This window comes from Microcebus murinus, chromosome 20 (assembly GCF_040939455.1).
Source record: "Microcebus murinus isolate Inina chromosome 20, M.murinus_Inina_mat1.0, whole genome shotgun sequence".
Lineage (NCBI taxonomy): Eukaryota > Metazoa > Chordata > Mammalia > Primates > Cheirogaleidae > Microcebus > Microcebus murinus.
The window spans coordinates 9,703,852-9,722,509 of NC_134123.1; the positions used below are offsets into that span (position 1 = coordinate 9,703,852).

General features: G+C 37.2%; 1 protein-coding gene and 1 long non-coding RNA gene across 4 annotated transcripts in view; one reads left to right on the plus strand and one right to left on the minus strand.

The window, feature by feature from the left end:
* The first annotated feature begins 1,223 nt into the window (after positions 1 to 1,223).
* The window catches only part of LPCAT2 (lysophosphatidylcholine acyltransferase 2), a 65,442-nt gene continuing 48,007 nt past the window's right edge, over positions 1,224 to 18,658 (plus strand). For all 3 annotated transcript variants that reach the window (XM_012755950.2, XM_012755951.2, XM_012755952.2), the window contains exons 1-6: positions 1,224 to 1,537; positions 10,672 to 10,811; positions 13,981 to 14,198; positions 15,462 to 15,574; positions 17,507 to 17,567; positions 18,427 to 18,485. In XM_012755950.2, coding sequence (XP_012611404.2) covers positions 1,367 to 1,537; positions 10,672 to 10,811; positions 13,981 to 14,198; positions 15,462 to 15,574; positions 17,507 to 17,567; positions 18,427 to 18,485 — 762 coding nt within the window. In that variant the 5' untranslated portion in view covers positions 1,224 to 1,366. The remainder of the gene's footprint in view (positions 1,538 to 10,671; positions 10,812 to 13,980; positions 14,199 to 15,461; positions 15,575 to 17,506; positions 17,568 to 18,426; positions 18,486 to 18,658) is intronic.
* LOC142862607 (uncharacterized) overlaps positions 15,574 to 18,658 on the minus strand; it is a 61,452-nt gene continuing 58,367 nt past the window's right edge. The window contains exon 4 of the long non-coding RNA XR_012913674.1: positions 15,574 to 18,130. This is a non-coding gene — a long non-coding RNA (uncharacterized LOC142862607). The remainder of the gene's footprint in view (positions 18,131 to 18,658) is intronic.

Below are 18,658 nucleotides of genomic sequence, written 5' to 3' on the forward strand. Positions count from 1 at the left end.
CCCCAAGGCTGGGGAATCTTATATCATGGCTGGAATACACTGTTATCGAGGTACTCTGTTACATTAGAAATTTCAGCTGCTCCACAACATAATAGTGCCTAAAATGTGCCATTTCTTGAGCGTTTTTCTGTGAACACTACGTGTGCATTATTTAATTGTTACTATAAATAACCCTGTGGGGTAAGAATTAGTCTCCCATTCCTAAACAAGGAAACAAGCTCAGAGAGGTTAAGTAACTAACTCAAGGCCACACATGTATCCGGTAGGTAGCATTGGAATATTGTGAGACTCAGTGGATAGATATGTTTGGAGGAGCAGCTGTCCCAGGGCTCAGACTCCATTCCCATCCTGGCCTGCCCGCCTGCTGTTAGCAGACTTGAGCAGTAAGGTTGAGTTGTTATTGATTTCCATCTTTTAACTCTCAGCCGCTCAGGGCTAGACCACTGATCTCAGGTCCTCTCCTTCCCCACCCTCCCATATAGGGCCATACAGAACCTTGAACTTCCTCAGAGTGAAGTGAAGCCACAGGCCAAGTCATTTCCCTTTCCTGGGTCAGGTTCCTCATCTAGTGTGGGGGACAGTGGATGAGTCCTAGCAATTGCAAGTTTCTTAATAGCAGCTTAATAGTAACTTAAAAGCAAGTTTCTAGTGATATTAGCTCAATTTTCCTCTGGAGAATGATCTCCCCCCATCGGTCCATATGTGTTGAGTGCAATGATTCCACTCCTGGTACCAATTCTATTATAGATTAGGACTCTTTCGGCTGAAACCAACAAACGCTCAACTGAAACTGGTTACACAAAAACAAAACATACACCAGGAATCAAACCGATAAACAAAGCCCACCCTAGATATATTAATTCACTTAATGGGACAGCCCCAGGGAAGTGATTGTTTCTGGCATTTCCGGATCCAGGCTCTGATTATCTGAGTTGTGTTCATCCTGATTTTACAGAAGGAGGCAACTGAGGTTCATGGAGACAGTGATTTGGCCAAAGACACAGCCCAATAAAATGCATAGAAAATCCAGTCTGCCTGACCCTAAGGCAGGGAGCTCTGGCTGAAGTGTGTCACACTGTTAGGGATAATGAATGGGGTTCCCTTTGGGGTCATTGCTCTGAAGGAAAAGCACTCACCTCCAAGGGGCGGGCTCTATCACCAAGGAGGAGGGGCCAGATGCCTAAGAGGGCGGGGCCTGGGTGTGTCCGAGCCGAGGGGGCGGGGCAACAGCAGCCCGCGGCTAGGTGACCGGCGCCTGCGCAGAGGGCCCCCGAGCGACACCTCTGGCCGGGACCCGGTGAGACTCGGTCTCGGCTGAGGTGCTCCCGGTCTGTCTCCCGGGCCGGGTCCCACGCCTGGCTCGGCCATGAACCGGTGCGCTGAGGCGGCGGCGGTGGCGGCCACAGTGCCGGGCTCGGGCGTCGGGGAGGCGGGGCTGCGGCCGTCCATGGTGCCGCGCCAGGCGTCCTTCTTCCCGCCGCCGGTGCCGAACCCCTTCGTGCAGCTGACGCAGATCGGCGCGGCCCGCCGGGTGCAGGTGAGCGCGCGGCCCGGCGGGGCGGGGCGGCCGAGGGCGCGCGCGGCCGAGCGGGGAGGTGGTCTGACGGGACCGGGAGTCAGAGTCAGGTGGCCTGACGGGACCCCGAGTCAGAGGGAGGTGGCCTGACGCGACCGGAGTCAGAGGGGGAGGTGGCCTGAGGGTCGTGGGTGTGGAGGGAGGGCGGCGAGGGGGCGGGGTGCGGCCCGGGACGCGGAGTGAGGGGCGCGGTGTGAGGGGCGTGGGTCGGGCGCGCGGAGGCGTCTGAGGGCGAGAGAACTGGCGGGCGGAGAGAGCGGACTTTTGAGCGTCGGTGAGTCTGGAGGGGGCAGAGGTGAGGCCGAGAACTGAGCGCGGCGCGAGCGTGTGCGCGCGAAGGGGAGATGCAGAGCCCGTGGGAGCCGACGGGCGGGTCTCACACAGGAAGAGGCTGCTCCGGCTGGTGGCGGGGGACACATGCCATGCCCGAGAAGGGACAATGAATCTGTCGCCGAAACTTCAACTGGAGCTCCTGAGAGTGGATCGGGAGGCAGATCTGCCGCAGGAGAGTAGGTTTGGAGGGCTTTCGGGTGTTTTGTTTTGTTTTGTTTTGCCTTGGAGAAGGAGAGGAGTCAGGCTGGGGTGGAGAGAGTGAGGGGGAAGGCGGAGAGCCCAGGTCTGGAATGAGAACGACAGGTGAGTCTGGAATGAGAATGACAGGTGAGTCTGGAATGAACTAGCTGAGCAGGAGCATCAAGGGTGGGAAATCAGAAAGCAAAGAAAAGGGACAAAACCGTGAGCTTAAAGTGTTCAAGAGTTTTTGGTCCTGAATTTGTCTTCAGCCAAAAACTTTTCCTAAATTCAAGGATAAGAGGTAGCCCAGGCTGTCTTCCACTTTTTAAATGACTATATTATTAAGGGAAGTTTCCTTTCCTTTTTCTTGTAAAGGCTGCTTTTACCATTAGCAGTTACACTCATTCTTTGGACTTCCTCTTTGTGGAAGTTAGTGATCAGAGAACAAGATAGACTCTGCAAACTGCATTTGTCCCGTGTGTTCTGTAGGGGGAAAACTAGTTTTCATGTTTTCCTGTCCATTTCACACATTACTTTGGATTTGAAGTAGTGTAATTTTTGCAATCTGCCTGTATGCACTAAGACCATAGACCTCTATAGTAGATGCAAGTTAAGTGCTAGGCTAAGCAGCATGGGGTGGTGTTTAGAGTAATTGTACATAGGTGTCTGGTTGAGGAAGGGGGTGAGAGAGGAAGAGGAACATAGGAATGTAGTAATACCTCTTTGTAAAGAAGCTAAAAGTTTAAAAACTTTATCTTTATGTCTTTAAATAGACAGATGTTTTCTTTATATCTTGAAATGTCTGAAACACTTCTAAATATATTGACCATCATTCAAGATGAAATTTAATCTGCTGTACTCAAATCAGTCATATTTAAATGAAAGTATGTTTATCTATTTGGCTTCATATTTTGGAGGGAGGATCAGAGTAACATGTTTATAAATATTTATATTGCATCTAGAGCAAATTAAGTTTTTCATTGCCTAGGTTGTTACTACTTAGAGAACTCTCCCAATTGTACAGCTGTGAGAGCTGTATAATTGGGAAGACAGCTAGTCTTAGTCAGAAGACCTGGTAATTTATTAGTTGGGTTATAACTTTGGCCAAGTCACTTAACCTTTCTTAACTACACTTTTCTCATCTATTAAATTGAAATAGTAATAACTCAAATGAGTTTTAAAATTAAATGAAATAATGTGTGAAAGAATCTAGTATAGTTTGCTGATCTTAAAATTGGTAGTTATGCTGTGTGTTGTCTACAAATTGTATGCTGTATGTAAAATTTGCTACTTGGATTGAATGGGATTGAACATGGTCTGGGTATGTTTTACATTTTTAAAATTCATATAGATCAGAGATACCAAAGAGTTTTCAGTGGCTTGAATGGTATGAATAAAGGGAAGATTTCAATAGGCATGGTTGAAAAAGAATGTTATCTGTATTATCCATTTTAAAAGATGGACATACTTTCATTTAAGTATGATTTAATGTGATTAATTCACATTAGATGATTAAATTCACTAAATTTAATGTTGAATGATGATCAATGTCTTGCCTAAGGACTGTTGTCCTTACATTTCACAGAGAAATGTAAAGTTACAGTTACAAAAATATATAGTTCTATGTTTTAATAAGTGACATGAAGAAAAACCAGAGAATAACCCTGAGAGAAGGTCTCCCTACAGAGATGACATATTACCAAATGTAAATATGAGGAAGAATCCTCTTAATTTTTCAGAGTTACCTCAAAATTGGTATACTGTTAAGTACTATTATTTGTTGCAGACCTTTAAAATGGCACAGAAAAAAAGTTGTCCAATATTTGATAATTTGTTCCATTAAAATCCATATTGGTTGTTCAGTATAGATATGAGTGACTCTTAAGTGTACATACTTTAACCTCATTCCAACTCTTTCTTCAGGGTCTCTCCTGTGGGCCTTTCTTTCAGTAAAGATTATTTCTTGGTCTTCTAGTAATGAGACCTCTTTGAAGAGAATCTCAGCTAATGACCTACCAGAGTGACTTGGGAACTTTAGTCATCTTATCTTCTCCACGGTACTGTTCTCTAGTACACCAACCATTCCATCACACTACCCACTCCAAATAAATATAACTTTATCTGAAAATAATGTGCTTACCATGTAGAGTTTCAAGAAAAATCTCCTAGATCCAAGATTTCTTCTATGTAATAGTTCTGGAACTCCTACTTGTCTTACCTTATACATATTCTATTTTATAGGAAACAGAGTGATGGCAAATTTTCACTGTATTTATAAGTCTATTTTCAAGTGATGAATAATTTAACAGGGCTAGTTTGGGTCCCAGAAATGGTGGAGCAGCTTAATTCAGACAAACCTTCTAGTAGATAATAATTTTCAACCTTGGTCAAAATATATAAAACTGTATGAAGAGTAATAAAAATTAAACAGAAACTGGAGGATATTTGTTCCTTGAAAGAAAAGTACTGTATTATGTGAGATTCCCCTCCCTACACCTACTTTTTTCCCTGAGGTTCTTGCTTGACATCATGGGAGGGGATTACTAAAAAGCCTCAGTCTTATTGGCCTGATGTTATCGGAGAACAGAGTTCAGGGCTATCAGAGTAGGTGGAAATTGAGGGGAGAAATCTCAGAAAGTGGAAACTAGAGATGAAGGAACTCCCGAATTGGCATATAAATTTCTTTCCAATCCTTCCCTAATCCCTGAACTGTGTGTTTACAAAGAAGCCTTCAAGGACCCTTGAAGAAAACAACAGTTGGAAGAATGAAGAAGCTGAGCAGACATTTCAACTGGTGAACACCACAGTGGGGGCACAATTCGAATCCCACCAAGTGGGCCTCGGTAAACACTTCAGGCATTGAAACCTCACAAAGGTTTAGGAGAAAAGCTATATCCTTGGACTAAGACTTCAGTCTAAGACCAAGGGCAACTTCAAACAAATTATTCCTAATGAAAGGTAAAACCAAGCCTCCATAAGGTGAAGGTAGTTAGCTAGTATTTTACCTACCTATTGGGAGAGAAATCAACACTTTTCAGAGAAAGATGACAGAATCTGGGATATCTGCAATGTATCATCCAAAATGGCCAGTATGCTATAAAAACAAGAATAGGAATTCAAAGAAATAGGAAAATGTGACTTATGGTCAAGAGAAAAAGCACACAATAAAAATAGACCCTAAAATAACCAGGTGTAGGACCCTGCATATAAACACTGTTAAGTAGGTCTTATAAACATGCCCGAGGACTAAAAAAGTGTTATAATGAGTGAATCATTGGAGAGAACTTAGCAAAAAAATAGAAACTATAAAAGAGAACCAAATGGACATTCTAAAACTGAAAATTATTATATCTGAAATGAAAAAAATTCACTGTGTGGGCCTAATAGCACATTGGTTATGGTAGAAGAAAGGATCAGTGAATTTGAAGATATGTCATCAGAAATTATTAAATCTAAAAAACAGAATGAAAAAAATTGAGATAGGAAATCCGCAAAATGGTAAAGTAAAAAAAGATTTTCAGGGCCTCTGATAATCATCTTCATAAAAACAATGAAAACACTGGCAAAAATAAAGGAAAAAAGACAGAGTCAACTTTGTCATAGCTCTGAAAATTAAGCAAATGCTTTCAGCAATCCGAGGAGCTTTTATTCAAGAGTTCTGACTCTTGGTCAGAACAGTAAGCATTGTGACAGTTTAACTTACCCTATTCTAATTCCCCATCCTCAACTCTGTAGTTGCCTTGAAAACCTACAGCCTGGCTGCCAGTTAGAGGAGGAAAAATAGGGTTGGAGCTTCTTTAAATTCCCATTCCCAGAGAATTATCATTATTTGCTTGGTCTGATGGCTTCCTAGAAACCTCATTTGCAAGACTATCTTTATTTGATTTATCTGGAGCTCATGCAGTGCAAATAGCCCTTTCTCAGGGGTGTTTGCCAGAAACAATCAGAGGAAAGCATTCACCTGTAATTACGGCTTCTCAGGAGGCTGAGACAGGAGAATCACTTGAGCCTAGGAGTTTGAGGGCAGCCTGGACACCATACTGAAATCCTGTCTCTTAAAACAAAACAATAACAACAAAAAAAACCCCCGGAGACAGTTGCCTAACCGTCAGAGCTGCCTGAGGCAGTAACAGTTGGAGCAAATAATAGGCTTGCCAAAAAAGCTTAAAAGAAAAAGCTAGGGGATGAGGTATCTATAGGGGGCTTTGAAAGCTCTGAGATATTGCTGGGAATCTAGAAGGCCATCCACATATATAGGGTTATGTGCATGCCCAAGGCTATGCACATGCCCTGAAAAGATCTAAAAATACCCTAAGTTGTCACCTCTGTCTAATCTTGAGGCTTTATACAAGCAGAAGTGAAGGCTAAAGTGAAGTTGTGATCTGTCCCTTGGCTGAGTGTGATCCAACATGTACACAGAAACTCTTTGCAAACACTAGGAAACTTACTGGTTCCAGGCATTTAAGAAAATCTGGAATCATTAGCTGACTACCAAGCTAACTGATCAGAGACTTCAGTAACCACATATGACAAGTAATATAAACTTTACAAATTTAATTTTATAAAAGTCACTAAACAAATAAATAACAGCAACAGACAGTAACCACAATAAGCCCAGTAAGGGAGGTGAATCATATTTTCCAAATTACTCTGTTATATTATTTAAAATGTCCATTTTTCATTAAAAAAAATTACAAGATGTGGAACAATAAAGCATGGCCCATAAATAGTAAAAAACAACAATATCAACAACAAAAACCATCAATACAAATGTTTTCTGAGGAAGCCCGGACTTTGGATTTACTATGCAAAGATTTTAAATCAGACAGTTTGAATATTGTCAAAGAACTAAAGAAAATCATGTCCAAAGAACTGAAGAAAAGCATGTCTAAAGAACTAAAGAAACCATATTTAAAGAACTAAAGAAAAATATGAAATAGTGTTTCACTAAATGGAGAATTATCAATAAAGATTTTTTTAAAAGAACCAAATCAAATTTCTGGAGTTGAAAAATATAGTAGCTGAAATGAAAACTTCATTCAAGGGGGCTCAATAGTAGACTAAATTAAAGAGAAAAAAGAACCAGCAAATTTGAATGTAGATCAATTGAGATTATCTAATTTGAGGGCCATGAAGAAAAAAAGATGAAGAAAAATGAACAGAGCCTCAGATACCTCTGGACACTATCAGTTGTACCAACATATTCATAATGGGAGTCCCAGGAAAGGAGAGAGAAAGGAGTAGAAAAATAGAAGAAATAATGGCCAAAAATTTGGTGAATTTCATGAAAAACTTTGATGTGCACACCCAAGAAGCTCAAGGAAGTCCAAGTAGAATAAACTTAAAAGCATCTACCTCTAGAGACATCATAAACTGATGGAAGTCAAAGAAAAATAATTTTGAAAGCAGAAAGAGAGAAGCAACTCATCATGTACAAAGAATCCTCAATAAGATTAATAGCTGATTGCTCATCAAGAAGGCCAGAAGGCAGTAGGATGACATATTCAAAGTGCTGAAAGAAGATGACTGTCGAAGAATTGTACAGCAGAAAACTATCCTTCAAAAATGTCGGCATGAGCAAAAAATGAGAGAATTTGTTGCTGGAACACATGTCCTAAATAAAAGATGCCATTAAGAAAATGAAAAGGCAAGCCACAGAACGGAAGGAAATATTTTCAGTACATATATTAATAAAACTCTTATGTACAGAATATATTTTTTAAAAACTCTTACAAATCGATTAAGAAAAAGAGTAACAACCCAATGAAAATAGGCCAAAGACTTGGCCACTTAATATAAAAAGTTTAAGGAATGATCAATAAACATATGAACAATGTTCTCAGTGTCCTTTTTCATCAAGGAAATGCGAATTAGAGTCACAATGAGATATCCTTTTACAACCACTTGAATGGCTAAGATTAAAAAAACTGATACCAAATGGTAGTGAGGCTGTGAAGCAACAAGAATACTCATACCTTGTTGATGAGGGTGTAAAATATGGTAGGGGCACTTTGGAAAACAGTTTTGAAGTTTCTTATAAAGTTAAACATACTCTATCACCCAATAATTTCATTTCCAGTGAAATGAAAATGTATATCTTTCAGAGACATATGTTGATATTCATTATATTCATTAATATGAACATTAATATTCTTAGGAGTTATTCATAATAGTTAAAAACTTATAACAGGCCAAATATCCATGAACAAGTGAGTAAATATATGAATTGTTGTATATTTATACAGTGGAATAATACTCTACACTTAAAAAGAGTAATATTGACATATGACAATGTGGTTGAATGTCAAAAATATGGAGTAATCAAGCCAGACATAAGAGAGTACATACTATGTGATTTCATTTGTATGAAAATCTAGGGCTGGTAAAACTATAGTGAAAGAAAGGCTATCAGTGATTGCCTAGGGCCAGTGAGAGTGTATTGAACCACAAAGGGCACAAGGGAACTTCTGGAGGTATTGGAAATGTCTTTTTTGTTGTTGTTGAGACAGAGTCTCACTTTGTTGCCCAGGCTAGAGTGAGTGCCATGGCGTCAGCCTAGCTCACAGCAACCTCAAACTCCTGGGCTCAAGCAATCCTCCTGCCTCAGCCTCCCGAGTAGCTGGGACTACAGGCATGCGCCACCATGCCCGGCTAATTTTTTCTATATATATTTGTTGACCAATTAATTTCTTTCTATTTATGGTAGAGACGAGGGCTTGCTCTTGCTCAGGTTGGTTTTGAAATCCTGAGCTCAAATGATCCACCCGCCTTGGCCTCCCAGAGAGCTAGGATTACAGGCATGAGCCACTGCGCCCGGCCTGGAAATATCTTCATTGCAGTGATGATTACATAGGGGGTATGTGTTATAAAACTCATAATCTATAAACTTAAATTAGGTGCATTTTATTTTACGTAAATTATACCTTTATGAAGTTGATTTTTTAAAAAAGATTACCGACACCAAATGTTGGCAAGGATGTACTAAAATTCTCATACATTTCCAGGGACATTTAAAAATGATATAACCCACTTTGGAAAGCTGCTAGTTTCTTACGAAGTTAAACAACATCTATGAACCAGCAATTCCACTCCTAGGTATTTACCTAAGAGAAATGAAAGCACATATCCATAGAAAGGCTCATACAAGAATGTTAATAGTGGCTTTGTTCATAATGGCCCACAACTGGAAACAACCCAAATGTTTATCTATACTAGAATCAGTAAACATATTGTTGTATAGTCATATAGTGGAATAATACTCTGCAATCAAAAAGAATGAATTACTGATATATGAAACAACATAGTGGAATTAAAAAACATTATGGTAAGTAGAAGAATGCATAATATGTAATTCCATTTATTTGACATTCAAGAACAGACAAAACTAAGCTATGGTGATAGAAATTTAGCATTGGTTGTCTGAGTGTAGGGATCGACTGGAAGAGGCACAGGGTGATTTTCTGGGAGTGGTAAATATGTTCTGTATCTTGGATTGGGATGGTGGTTACATGAGTATACATTTATCAAAACTCATTGTATATTTAATGTCTGAAAATTTCCTTGTGTGTAATTTTTACATCAAACTGGACAGACATCAGATAATTAGAATATTTTTGATACTTTTTCCTAAATTATTTGATGATGATCAAATTCATGTAAGGACCAATAGAGAAAGAAAAAATATGGCACTGTTTGAGTAGCATAATTGGCTAATAGAAAAGATAGTGTGTTATACATGAGGATAGTCTATTTCACTTAAAAGTTGGTACAGTACAAGGATTAAGAGCAAAGGCTTTATAATCAAACTAGGTTCATTCAATCCTGGTTCTACCACTTACTAATAACTCTGTGATCTTAAGCAATTTAATTTAATTCCCTCTGTGCCACTCTTTTCTTGTATGTAAAACTTATAACTTATTATAAGAACTGAGTAAGTTACTACATTACAAGTTCTTAGAGTGCCTAGTACATAGCATCCTGGTACATAGCAGCCACATGTTATTTGCAATTCTTAATTTATTTATGTTTTATTCTTATTATTTATTTTTTATTCCTATATTTTATTCCTATTTTCTTCTCCATCTCTTTATTGTTATTAATTCTAAAGGTCAGAAAGGTATATACCACAATGCATTTACTTCTTCACCCTCTAATGCTTTCATTCACACTCTTCCTTCTGCCTATACCTCTGTAAAAGAAAATTTTCCCTCTTACCTTGCTAGCTTCTGCTTGTCTTAGAAGACTATTCAGGCTACACCTCTTTTAGGAAGCTTTTGCTGGCTGCTAAGTCAGATATACCTTTTCTTTGTTCCCTCAGCATCCTCTATTCACTCTCCTGAATGTACAAATCAATTGTCTTATACTTTTCTTCACTTTTTCTTTTGCTACTTTGTAGGCATCGTGAGGTCAGATATGTCTTACTTTTCTTTGTGCTTAAATCTTTGTCTAATACAGGATAGTACTCAATTTATCCTTGAGTGAATGCATGAATAGTATACAACTTTTCTGTTACATATTTCTGGGTAATAGCTATGCATTAAAATAATGTCCATTCACCATTTATTACCAACTTTGATTTTCAGATTTTCCTTCTTGGAATAATCCTGCTTCCAATTCGTGCCTTATTGGTTGCATTAATTATATTACTGGCATGGCCATTTGCTGCAATTTCAACAGTCTGCTGTCCTGAAAAGCTGACCCACCCAATAACTGGTTGGAGGAGGTAAGAAATAAATATGTTCAAATATTTGGACATAATGCTAAATTAAGATAAAAAGGGGTTTATCATAGTTTAGTTAGTGATCAACAGTTTTATCTAACTGCTGCCTACTCAATTTTAATAATTCATTTTTGTTTCTCTGATGAAACTGGTCTTAATTTATCATATATAGAAATTACTGCCCAGGTACATAATAATAATCTTCTCTGGAAGTTGTAATTTCCTAATGTTAAAACCTTTTATTTTTTGAGTTATTTACAAAAAGTGATATATCCTTGGTTCTGAAAGATACCCAATTAGTATACCTGAAACCATTGCAGCTATAAAATACCTTGCTTTCTTTTAATCTTCCTTAGTTTTCACATTTTTTCTTGTTCCTCTTCAGTAATGACATGCTTTCTACAGTGATATAATTAAGTGGCTCAGTTATTTTTTATTGGTTATTTTAGTAATTATTATTAATAACAACTTAATTATTAGCTAATATAGCCTTACTTTTAAAAATATTAGCATTAGGGAAGAATGGAACTGCTTCTTAGGCATTATCTAATTGGAATGGTATTAGAGAACAGACTGATCATGAATGAACAAAGCTACTGGGAATAGTTCATTCTTATTCAGCAGAACCACACCGTTGCCATCTGTATGTCTTAAAAGTGGGGCCTCTTAATGTGGACTCCATGGACTCCACATGGATTCCAAATTTACAGATGGGTTTTACAGCACTGTTGAACTCTCCGAAATTATGCACAATTTTTTCCCTCTGTCAAGGATATATTCCTTTCATCTAAATCTCAAATGGGAACACGTCCTCCAAAAATTTTGAGAAATACTCTTCTAGAAACTTTTAAAGAAATATGCAGTTTGCTGTTCAGTTCATGTTCTAGTGAACAAATGTCAATATCAAACACAAGGCTGGTTTGAAGTGGAAATGAATCCAGTGCCGCCAATGCCCCAGAGAAATCTCAGTTCTTGCAAATCACACTCCTTTGTTTTATAACTTAGGGTTGCGTGGCATAAAACAACACTTCAAGGGATGTTTTTCATGACTCACCAACTCTGTTCAGATTATTTTTTTTGGTTTCTATTGTTAGTCGTTCATGAAAACCTAGGGTGATGGAAGGAATACGTTAACGATCTGGAAAATATATATAATAAATGTTAGAAAAGGACTTTTTACTTTTGTTAATTAAAACAATATCTCTGTCTCCTCTCAAACAGGTAATGCTGGAGTTACTATGTGGCATCAGACTTTCAGCCGTTTTTAAACATTTAAATAGAAGTGTTTAATGGCTCTGAATATGGGATAAATGTGGTCATCAGAAGCTACATCACTATAGATAAAAAATAAGTGGCATACTTCATACATATCCTTATATGAATAGAAGTCTCATCACTAAACTAAAAGGGAAGAAAGGGAAGTACAGTCCCTGTGCCCTCTTGGACAAGTACTTTGGTTTTCTGTGTCTTTCTTCTATGAAGTAAGACATAGTATTACTATGTATTTACTAGTATTACATAGTATTTACTTACTATGAAGTAAAAGTCACAGAAACTTACTAGGAGCTAGTAGCTAATTGCTCCTCATTATATTATCATAAGAATGCTGAAAGAATTAGATAGGAAACCCATTTTTTAAAACTCTCATTAGCTGGCATGGATGTGGAGAGATAGGAACACTCATACACTGGTGGTAGGACTGCAAACTAGTGCAACCTCAGTGCAAAGCAATATGAAGATACCTTAAAGAGCTACAAGTAGAACTACCATTTGATCCAGCAATCCCATTCCTGGGCATCTACCCACACGAACAAAAGTCACTCTATGAAAAAGACATCTGCACTCGAATGTTTAGAGCAGCACAATTCACAATTGCAAAGATGTGGAAAAACCCAAGTGCCCATCAATATATAAGTGTATTAATAAATGTGGTATATGTATACCATGGAGTTCTACTCAACCACAAAAAACAATAGTGGCCTAGCAGCTCTTGTATTATCCTGGATAGAACTGGAGCCTATTCTACTAAGGGAAGTAGCACAAGAATGGAAAAACAAGCACCACATGTATTCACCATCAAATTGGTATTAACTGATCAACACTTATGTGCACATATAATAGTAACATTGATTGGATGTCAGGCAGGTGGGGGGAGGGGGATGGGTATATTCACACTTAATGGGTGTGGTGCGCACCATCTGGGGATGGTCAGGCTTGAAGCTCTGACTCGGTGGGGCAAAGGCAATATGTGTGACCTAAACATTTGTGCCCCCATAATATGTTGAAAAGAAACTCTCAGTAGATACCTCGTGGGTGATGTATATATTTTATTTTTTGTGAAAAACTGCATGCTTATTCACATACTGAGATATCTATCCTGTGTTTGCATTCCTGGAAGTACTTTTTTCTTTTCCTATTTGATGAGCTTATCAAGGTCAGAGACTATGTCTTACTTGGCTTGTGTGTCCAGGACAGTTCCTGGCACAGTGTGATGGATTAATTACTCTTTAGTAGCAGAATCTTTTTAAAAAGTAAAAGAAGTAGATTTCTGGAATTGTTTATGTACATCTCTGTTCCAGGGAAGTGAGATGGTGAATTTACTTCTGAAGATTCTTGATGATGTCTAAGAGTTCTGACAGTATAGATAACAAGACTTACTTTTTTTAAAAAATAAAATTATCCCTGAGATAATTCAGAAGACAGTTTTATTGTGCGAGTTCTAAAAGTGTTTTGGGAGGTTACTGTCTTCGTTACATAAATGTAGATTCCCAAGATGACTTCTTTGAAGGGCTATATTGATTTGGATGTCTCAGTGGGGGATGTGTGTTGAACATTAATTTTTATCAGTTTGTAGTCTCAGAATGTTGGAGCCATTTATTAGCCACATGTTCTTGGGCAAATTTACTTTACTTCTTCTCTGTGCCTGTTTCCCCATCTGTAAAATGGAAATAATAATAATACCTACATCATAAGATTAGGCTAAGTATGTAAAGCACTTAGAATAGTGCTTGGCACTTGGCAGAAGGCGCTCCATGCAAGTGTTAGCTATTATTCTCTTTAGCTCATATTTTAACATGAAATGTGCTGACATGTTTTGGTTTTCTTAGTAAAGCTCTGCTGCTTGCTTCAATTAGCAAAGCTAATTATGTCTTTTCTGTATTTATTTGCAAAGGAAAATTACTGCAACGGCTTTGAAGTTTCTGGGTCGTGCCATGTTCTTTTCAATGGGATTTATAGTTGCTGTGAAAGGAAAGATTGCAAGTCCTCTGGAAGCACCAGTTTTTGTTGTCGCCCCTCATTCAACATTCTTTGATGGAATTGCTTGTGTTGTGGCTGGGTTACCTTCTCTGGTATCTCGAAGTGAGAACGCACAGGCTCCTTTGATTGGCAGTAAGTACTTGTAACAGATAAAATATTTTCACGCTCATGCTTTAAGTCAAATGAGTTGTATGTAGTTTATTGATAACCTTTTAAAATTGTTAAATAATAAAACATTTCAAATGTGTTTATTGTATGTTGTACTAAGTGGAAAGAATGAATTTATGAAAAAAGATTAGAGGAGACTTCCCTATCTGTAACCTCATAGTTCTTTTTAAAATTTATCTTTGTCATTATGCCATCATTTCTTTCTGTTGTTATATATAGCCAGAAAGACTGGTTTTCAAATACTAAATGTGCTAGATTTGAGACATTTTAACTAAAGAATTTGTGAACACACAGGTTACATGCTATTTCATGAATTTCTCTTCAGAGTATTAGTCTGATAAATGCCCTAAGTCTTTTCTCCTAACTCTGTTTTCTTCATCATTGCCCCCAAAATCTCCATGAGGGACCTATGTGTAACTCTTTGAAAATTATGATGTGGAACAATAAGTGCTTCCTGTCATAAAAAATAATGAAGCAAGTGAAGTGTTTTTCCCACCAGATGTTTTGGTCTCTCCCTTAGGAATTAGTCTCCAAGTAACTGCTTCTTGTTGTCCCAAGATTGTTGTAAACATCAAGTGATGAGAGTAGGTGTGAAAGTTGCCTGCTGTTGTCTTGGTGCTCTGGAGAAATAATAGTTCTTGCACCTTTGTTATTCACCTAAGACACTTTTTTTAAAACATAGCTACTGTGCTTTCTGTCATGTGGTTTTTTCCTAAATAGTTGTGTAGCAATAGATTGTTGGTAAATTGAGGTTTATTTTGCATGTGCCAGGAAGCTATCTATTTAGAAAACTGTTGTGCTGAAAATTTTAGTAAAATGATTAATAATTGCCCCCTCCTTATGTACAATGAATTTATAGAATCAATTTTCAGGTATTCCTAAAATAAAATAAGATAATCTAGTAGTGTATTCCAAAGGTTTAATATCAATTGAGGAGGAAGACCTTTAGGGAGAAAATTACATTTGCTTCTTTTCATACTTTTGCTGCTTACTTCTGTTAAATCAATGACATAGTTTTAGGTATAAATATCTGCTTCTTTATTTTGAAATTAGAAGCTAAGTTCTAATAAACTTTGAACTGGAGGTTTTTTAAAAAAAATTGTTAACTTTGATTTACTGTCATTTTAATGTTTCATAAAATTTGTTGAATGATATACATTCAGTATCATTGCTGTGGTGGCTTTAGCCAAAAAATGGCTTGGTTGTGACTTTTTGTTTGTTTTAAAGGACTGTTACGGGCTGTGCAACCAGTGTTGGTCTCCCGTGTAGATCCGGATTCCCGAAAAAACACAATAAATGAAATAATAAAGCGAGCAACATCAGAAGGGAAATGGCCCCAGGTAAAACACAGTGGAGGTTCACTTATATGTATTGACTGTTTATTTATTGTACATCTATAGACTTACTCATTTGAGTCCACAGGTAGCAATATCTGCAGACACCCAGGTATCTTTAGTATAATAGATGCAAAATACATGAAGTAGTGAGTACTAAGAAGTCCTCTTCCCCGTAAGATACTCCATGGAATTCAATGTATCATTATGTTTTTATTCTCCAAACTTTTGAACCATTTTTTTCTTTATGTCATAAAAAGTTATTCTCTAACTCTGAATGTATTTGCCGTTTTAAAGACAAAATAAGAGATACTAAAGCTCAGTTATACTCAACAGTGTGATGGATTTGCTGAAAAAGTGATTAAGATCTTTAATCCTATCTGAAGAATATTAAGATGGTGTTTTTCAGTTCAAGGGGCACATTACAATCACCTGTAGAATCTTTATTCTAACTTTACCATCTTACCACCCCCTTCCTTGGAGGGCAACAGAGGGACATTTATTGCTAATAAGCCAGGGGTGATTCTAATGAGTATCCCTCTGTTTGCCGGTTGAAAACAAGTGACATCTAGCAGACTGGTAGTCCTGCATTGATCTGGCCACGCAGGATAACATGTAGATATTACCAAGTACCAAGTACGAAGAGGAAGTGTGACCAATCAGGAGATTTTAGAAACTAAGACATATGAGCAAATATTAAAAAGATAATAGGGAATAGCTGGCATTGGAATAGTGTTTAATTTCTCTCTGTGGATCCAAAGAATATATCCATGACTGGTAAGTGAGAGATAACAAGTAGATAGATTTCAGCTCATTTTGCTCATTTTGAGGAAGAACTTTCTGTCTGTCCAGAGGTAGAATGGTCTGATTTAGAATCTTTTTCTAGAATGTTTGGGCATTGACTAAACAACCACTTGGGGGGGATATTGTAGAAAGAATTCAAGCATTAGCGATGTTAGGTGACTTAATGCCCCATCCAGCTCTGAGATTTTATGATTCCCTCTATATCCATTCATTGTTAGTAGTGTAGCCGTAGAATTTCCTATGAATAGAATATATTTGATATTGTACCCAATTGTTATAGGTAACCAATTTTTTAATTAGAGGTTGGAATTATACCGATTCATAATTTTTATTTTATGAATAACTTGTTATCATGGCAGTATAGCTCAGTGTTTTTCCCCTTTAGTTATTATAAAATACATGTTACTAACTGCTGTGGGTGCAAGGGAGTTTCTTTCTCATTTTACATAACTAGCAGTTTACTCATGGCTGAATTTTAAAAGCATCAGAAAATCAAGCTTCTATTTTATTTAGGTAATAGGAAAACTAACTGTACTATGTCTCTTTCACGTGGAAAACATAAAGTACATTAAAAGCTAAAAACACTTCCTTAAAAAAAGATACTAAGTTGTATTCCATATGTCAACTAATTCAAGTAAGCATAAAGCACATTGTAAGCATTTCTTCCTTTGTCCTCAAGACATCCCTGAGCTATATGTTATAGGAGTAAATATCATTTAATGGGAAAACTGAAACAAAGAAAGTAGGAAATTATTTGCTTAAGGATGTATAGCAGACTACAGAATTTAATATAGCCTAATGTACACTTTGTGTACATCTTGACCATGACTTATGCTCCACACTTCCTTTTAAGTTTATTCAGATCATTAGTATCATCATTAAGAAACATTTGTTAACTGTATTCTCTATTCAAAGCTTAAATCCATTTTCTGATTATCTTAATGTTCAGACTGTACTTCTTTTAGAGAAAAATTGAACAATCTGATTATGGTTTTCATTAGAATCAAGTGTTAGCCTTTTATTTCATTTTTGTTTTTTAAGCATTGGCAGCTGTTTGTGAAGTCATAAGACAGTGAGTAAAGAGGTAATATATTAATTAGACTGAAATATTAAATCTATTCCTTTTCTCCCAAGATACTAGTTTTCCCAGAAGGTACTTGTACTAATCGTTCCTGTTTGATTACTTTTAAACCAGGTGAGATAAATTATTGTATTATAATAAAGTAACATGGAAGATTTCTCAAATGATTTGATAGCAATACCCAAAATAACTCTCTAGTTTGCTCTGAGCATTTCTTCTTTTCTGATAAGTTTTAATGCTGTGGATCCACAGAACTCTTTGCTTTCTCTTTTGGTATAATAACCCCTTCTTCCTTGTAATGTTTCTTCTGTGTGCATGTGTGTGTTTGAGCAGAAACCACTAACATTTCTCTTTTCCTTCAAGGAACCCTCATAGACATATGGCATCCTATGTGATCAAGCAGAAAACCTATATTTCTATTTCATTGTCATTATAAAGTCTTCAGATGCCTTCTAGGGTTCATTTTTTTTAACATTACAATATCAGTGAATACAACTTTCTTTGTAATTTGTAACACTTTAAAATGTTGTATCAGCTGCTAGAATGCTCACCGCCCAAGTTATGAATCACTTCTATTAATAGCAAATGTGGTGGTTCTTGCTCAAGCATTGGGTTTCATGTAAACTTTCTTCTTATTTTCTCTTTGTCTTGATTTTGTCATTACTTTTTTTTGAATCCTGTTGAAAGGTAGGTATTTGGAAATGAAAACAAGGGGAAAAATAAATACATAAATACATAAATATTTTAAGTGGGTCAGGCATAGCATTTAATATTTTCTTAAATAGTTCTTAATCCTAAAAATTCCTCATTTTGGTAAACAACACTAGGGATTTCCCAACATTTAGCAAATAATTTCAGTTATGTATACTCTTAAAATATTCAGTATATTTATACTATTTATTATTAATTTTTTCTTTATTATAAAATTTTTATTCATATAAAAATGTGCTATAAAATTTCAATGTGGTTATAGGAGCCTTCATCCCGGGAGTTCCAGTGCAGCCCATCCTCCTCAGATACCCAAACCAGCTGGTAAGTATAGTATTTTACCATGGGCAGAATTTTAAATATTCCAAACAGCACAATTTTCTAGGACTTCTTTTAATATTTGAATAATGTTGTAAATAGATAAATGATGGACCCAGATGGGCAGACTCATTTTGCTTGCCACATCTAGTTTTTAAAACTCTGCCCCATAGGCATAT